We start from the raw sequence: 3,917 nt of genomic DNA, 5'->3' as shown, positions 1-3,917 counted from the left end.
TTTTGAACATTTCACATGAGGGAAGGGAAATGTTAAGCCTCCCATCTAGCCACCACTAGGTGGAGTGACAAAAATCCAGGATAGCCTTCATTGGAGAAGAAAAAAGAAAAGCAAGAGAGAAGGGAGAGTGAGAAGTTGAATGAAAAAGCTAAATCAAGCGCTGGGGCTTGCCCACAAGGTTGTGAAGACCAGATTTGAGCTGTTGTTCCACCATCTTTGGTGAAATTGCTCTAATCCCTAGCTCTTGTGTCCTAAATCTTGTTGTTGGCATTCAAGATCTTTTTGTATCTTAATGTCTTATATCCTCTAGTACTCTCTAGAGCAGAACTTGTTGTATCCCCATTTAATTATAGTGGAAGAAGATTTGGATGGCTTTGGTCCATGATTTTTCCTCTCAAGTTGAGAGCTTTTCCACGTAAAAAAGATTGGTGTCCGTGTATGTTGATTTCTACTGCTGCAGCTGCTCTGAGAACCTCTCTCCCTACCTAAGACACCTCTATGATCAGGTGAGAGGGTTATTTCCTTACCTAGGACATCTCCATGATCAGGAGAGGGCCACATTCATCCATATATGTTTGATGCATATGTCTCCTTCCGACACGTGCAACAATCCGCGAGTTAGTATAAAGTGGTGCTGAAGTTTACATTAATTCCGATGCATATATACGAATCATGATTAATAGTGTCCTAATCTCTAGTTAAGAGGTTAACCGGTTTTGTGCCTGTTTTCCCACCACCACCTCCAAGGCTAGTGCCGGCGTCCATGGGTTTCCTACATGACTAGAGCGCCCCTTCTATACCAATTGATCGACTTCCTCAGCGTCACCACTGTCTCAAACCTGCAGTGAGCAGGTGAGTATGTCCACTAATCCTTCTTTTGATATGCAAAATTAGGTGTTCTAAGTGTGATCAGTTAATATCAGTGTCTTCACTAATGACGAATAAGATCTAGCAGATAGAGCATGCAAAGAACGAACTTAGACCCACAAAGGTTAAGTCTAAAGTTCCCTGCTCAACAATTTTGTCCTATGCTCTGAAGCTAAGCAATACCATGTTGTAGCTGGAATTGCCTGCACTTAGTTCTCTCAGGCCATAAGATGATCATATACATGTGCAGGCGTGCAGCCGTTGCTGGAAACAACTACAAACACTAAGGACAACCACTACGTGTTCAAGAAAGAGAACGGAAAGATTTAAACAAGGGATCAGAGTTTCTGTTTTTTTCTGATGGCCATGTTTGCATTGCACTTGAAAGGGGTGACAGAGCTAACTAGCTGCATTCACCAGTTAACTGCTGTAGCAGCAGAATGAGCAGCGGCATGCTCAGCACAGTGCAACCGCGCCGTCCGATGTCGTCTGCAACATCATGTACACACCGTTTTGATCAGTCAGTTCCTGCGCTGACCCTACCGCTTCGATCATCGAGAATCGCTCCAGCAGTGCGGTGAGTGCCTCGCGCATCCAGTCATACCGACACAACTGATAGCCTTCACCAGGGGAAACCTGATCAATGATCATCAGCAGGCGACACAGTACTTTGGTTACACAATGACATTGGTGGAAATTTCAATGTTATGGTAGACAGGAACTCACCCATCGCCGGCCGTGGGTTGCCTGCTCAGGCCATGACTCGAGCTCCTCAATGACCTCCATCGCGAAGATATAGCCTTTGCAGGCTCCCCTCGGGCTGCTGCTCTGCTGGCTGCTCTTGCTCTTGAACACCCAATGTCCCAAGGTAGTTCTCTGGTACAACAATGACAATGATCAATTCGTAAATTCGAAGCAACAACTCATGCAGCTCAGCAAGTTTCACAATTTGAAGGTGCACCATAGCACAACTAGAACAATTCCTCAATTCCATGCATGTTGCAGGTCGCATTAATTGGAACATATATACGGCGTCAGGGTGCCAGTTTTTCTAGCCTCAAATAGTTTGAAGAACTGAGGCTTTAGGAAACAGGAAAATAGTAACAGAGCATATCATGATACAAATGCATCACAAATAGGACGATTAAGCTGGTGTAGGACACTGCAGGGCAAGTACGAAACACACCACATGCAGAGTAGTTGAGATCATGTAGGCGTCAGGATAAAAATAACATCCCATTGACTCGAATCTGAAGGAAATTATTTATGACAATCTGGCCAAAGGAAGTTGGAAGGAAATAAGCGAATAGTATTAAAATTTTCATATTGAGATCCTCCTAACTAAACTATCTATCATAATGATCCAGAATAACATCTTAATAAGATGCGGTAATGATGCGTTTAATCCCCAACTCATTGTGCTCTACAATATTCCTTTGGCTAGTCAGTCAACGCTAATTTTCTTTTTCCTCGTGGGAGTTGCAAACCACCAATTGATGCTACTATACTAGAAGAACATGCAGCCAAGTATTGTCGCTGTCAACCTATGGCGCTGTCCTTGATAGATATCTTATGCTACAGGTTAGAACCTATCTGATTGGAGATGTAAACCACAAACTACTTTACCATTGTTGAGCTTTCAAGTGACAGAGCAAGTAGACAAATAGCTCCAAATTGTGGCGGTTAATTACTGCGAACACCAAGGAATCCCTGGGAATAACCTCTTGATGGGGACAAGGATTTAAATCCTAGTACCCTATCTTGACGCACATGCTTCTAAATTGCAACCTCAAAGTAAAACTTCCCAGCAAAACGGCATTGAATAGGCGTCACATTGCGGCGTATATATTTTATTCCGAGATCAGATTGATTACGTTGAACATTGTAGGCACTTGTCACAATAGTGAATACCACCATTCCGTCGGTCATCACATTTTGTATATGCTAAATGTACTCGTAATAGCATTGTGCTCAAGAGGTTGAAGAGAAAAATGAGAGGCAATACACAATGGCATTGAACAAGATATATCAAGGTCATGGTGAGTGAAGGCAAAATTTACATCGATGATGCCCTTGACGCCGGCCTCCTCCATTGCCTCGCGGCACGCCGCTTGGTAGACATCCTCGTCGTCCTCCCATCCACCCTGTAAAGAACAAGAGGGTGTATCTATCGGTCAGCGCTGCTAGTAGAAATGCCTCCCAAGGATTTGAACCACAATCGAGTTGTGTTACCTTTGGAAAGACCATGTCAGTGCGATTGGGCGTGGAAATCATGAGCACCTCGACCTGCCCCCGGTCATCGCCGAGGCTGCAAGGGTTCCCCTCGTCTTTCTTCACCCTGTACGGGACACACCTGCACATGGACAACAAACCCGAAGAAGAATTGTACGGATCAGCAGCACATGAGCAAGGAATTCGATGCGATAATCAACGGGAAGAAAAGAATTCAGAGAAGCACAGACCCTGCGACGAGGCGGTACTCGTTGTCGTAGCGCTGCTTGAGGCGGCCCTTCCTGGCGAGCACCTCGTCCGGCGACGACGACGACATTGCTGGACCTTCGCAAACAAGGCTGGACATGTTAGGACAAGCACCAAGAAACAACAAAGGGGGAGATGGCAAGAAGAAGAGCTTCGGAATTATCTGCATGCAAGGAAATCACTACCCACCTTAATTATAAACAGCAAGTGATAGAAAACAAGGGGGACACACGAGAAATAACAAGGTGGAGAAAAAGGCTCCTGCTCTGCCCGCGACGCGAGGGTGGCAGTGACGCAGCGATCTTATCTCCACCCACGATCGAAGACAAAAACCAAGAATTTGCAGGTGATGAACGGAAGGGAAGAAAGGAAAGAGGAACGGGAGGCAAGAAAACGGGGGCTATATTGGCTTTGGCTGCAGAGCACGGGTGACGCATGCCGTGACTATAAATGGGGCGTGCCCTCTGTTGGCTCCCGCCCGATTTATTGGCGCGCACAGCAAGGAGGAGGAAAGAGGGAGGGAAATGAGTTAGCAACGTGACTTCTCTGCCAAATTGGCATTATTATTAGGC

At 45.5% G+C, this 3,917-nt stretch overlaps 1 protein-coding gene across 2 annotated transcripts; it reads right to left on the bottom strand.

Moving 5' to 3' along the window:
- Positions 1-1,034: 1,034 nt before the first annotated feature.
- LOC124687166 (nudix hydrolase 13, mitochondrial-like) lies at positions 1,035-3,746 on the bottom strand. 2 transcript variants are annotated; one of them, XM_047220984.1, is made up of 6 exons: positions 3,535-3,746; positions 3,330-3,423; positions 3,100-3,220; positions 2,928-3,011; positions 1,594-1,743; positions 1,035-1,503 (listed from the first exon to the last, which is right to left on the bottom strand). In XM_047220984.1, the coding sequence occupies exons 2-6, from the start codon at positions 3,413-3,415 to the stop codon at positions 1,324-1,326; spliced, it is 621 nt and encodes a 206-aa protein (XP_047076940.1). In that variant the 5' UTR covers positions 3,416-3,423; positions 3,535-3,746; the 3' UTR covers positions 1,035-1,323. The 2 variants fall into 2 exon arrangements, with proteins under 2 accessions (XP_047076940.1, XP_047076939.1); XM_047220983.1 differs by lacking the exon at positions 3,535-3,746 and having other exon boundaries at positions 3,330-3,507.
- Between the last annotated feature and the right edge of the window lie 171 nt (positions 3,747-3,917).

The sequence above is a fragment of the Lolium rigidum genome, chromosome 2 (genome assembly GCF_022539505.1).
Source record: "Lolium rigidum isolate FL_2022 chromosome 2, APGP_CSIRO_Lrig_0.1, whole genome shotgun sequence".
Classification (NCBI taxonomy): domain Eukaryota; kingdom Viridiplantae; phylum Streptophyta; class Magnoliopsida; order Poales; family Poaceae; genus Lolium; species Lolium rigidum.
The sequence above is the reverse complement of the archived record's forward strand: the minus strand, read 5'-3'. Positions and strand labels throughout refer to the sequence as shown.

Coding starts and splice junctions, on each gene's coding strand:
- LOC124687166 (XM_047220983.1), bottom strand. CDS start 3,445: ATGTCCAGCCTTGTTTGCGAAGGTCCAGCAATGTCGTCGTCGTCGCCG. Junction 3,012..3,099: donor CTGACATGGTCTTTCCAAAG/GTAACACAACTC, acceptor TGTTCTTTACAG/GGTGGATGGGAGGACGACGA. Junction 1,504..1,593: donor CAACCCACGGCCGGCGATGG/GTGAGTTCCTGT, acceptor ATCATTGATCAG/GTTTCCCCTGGTGAAGGCTA.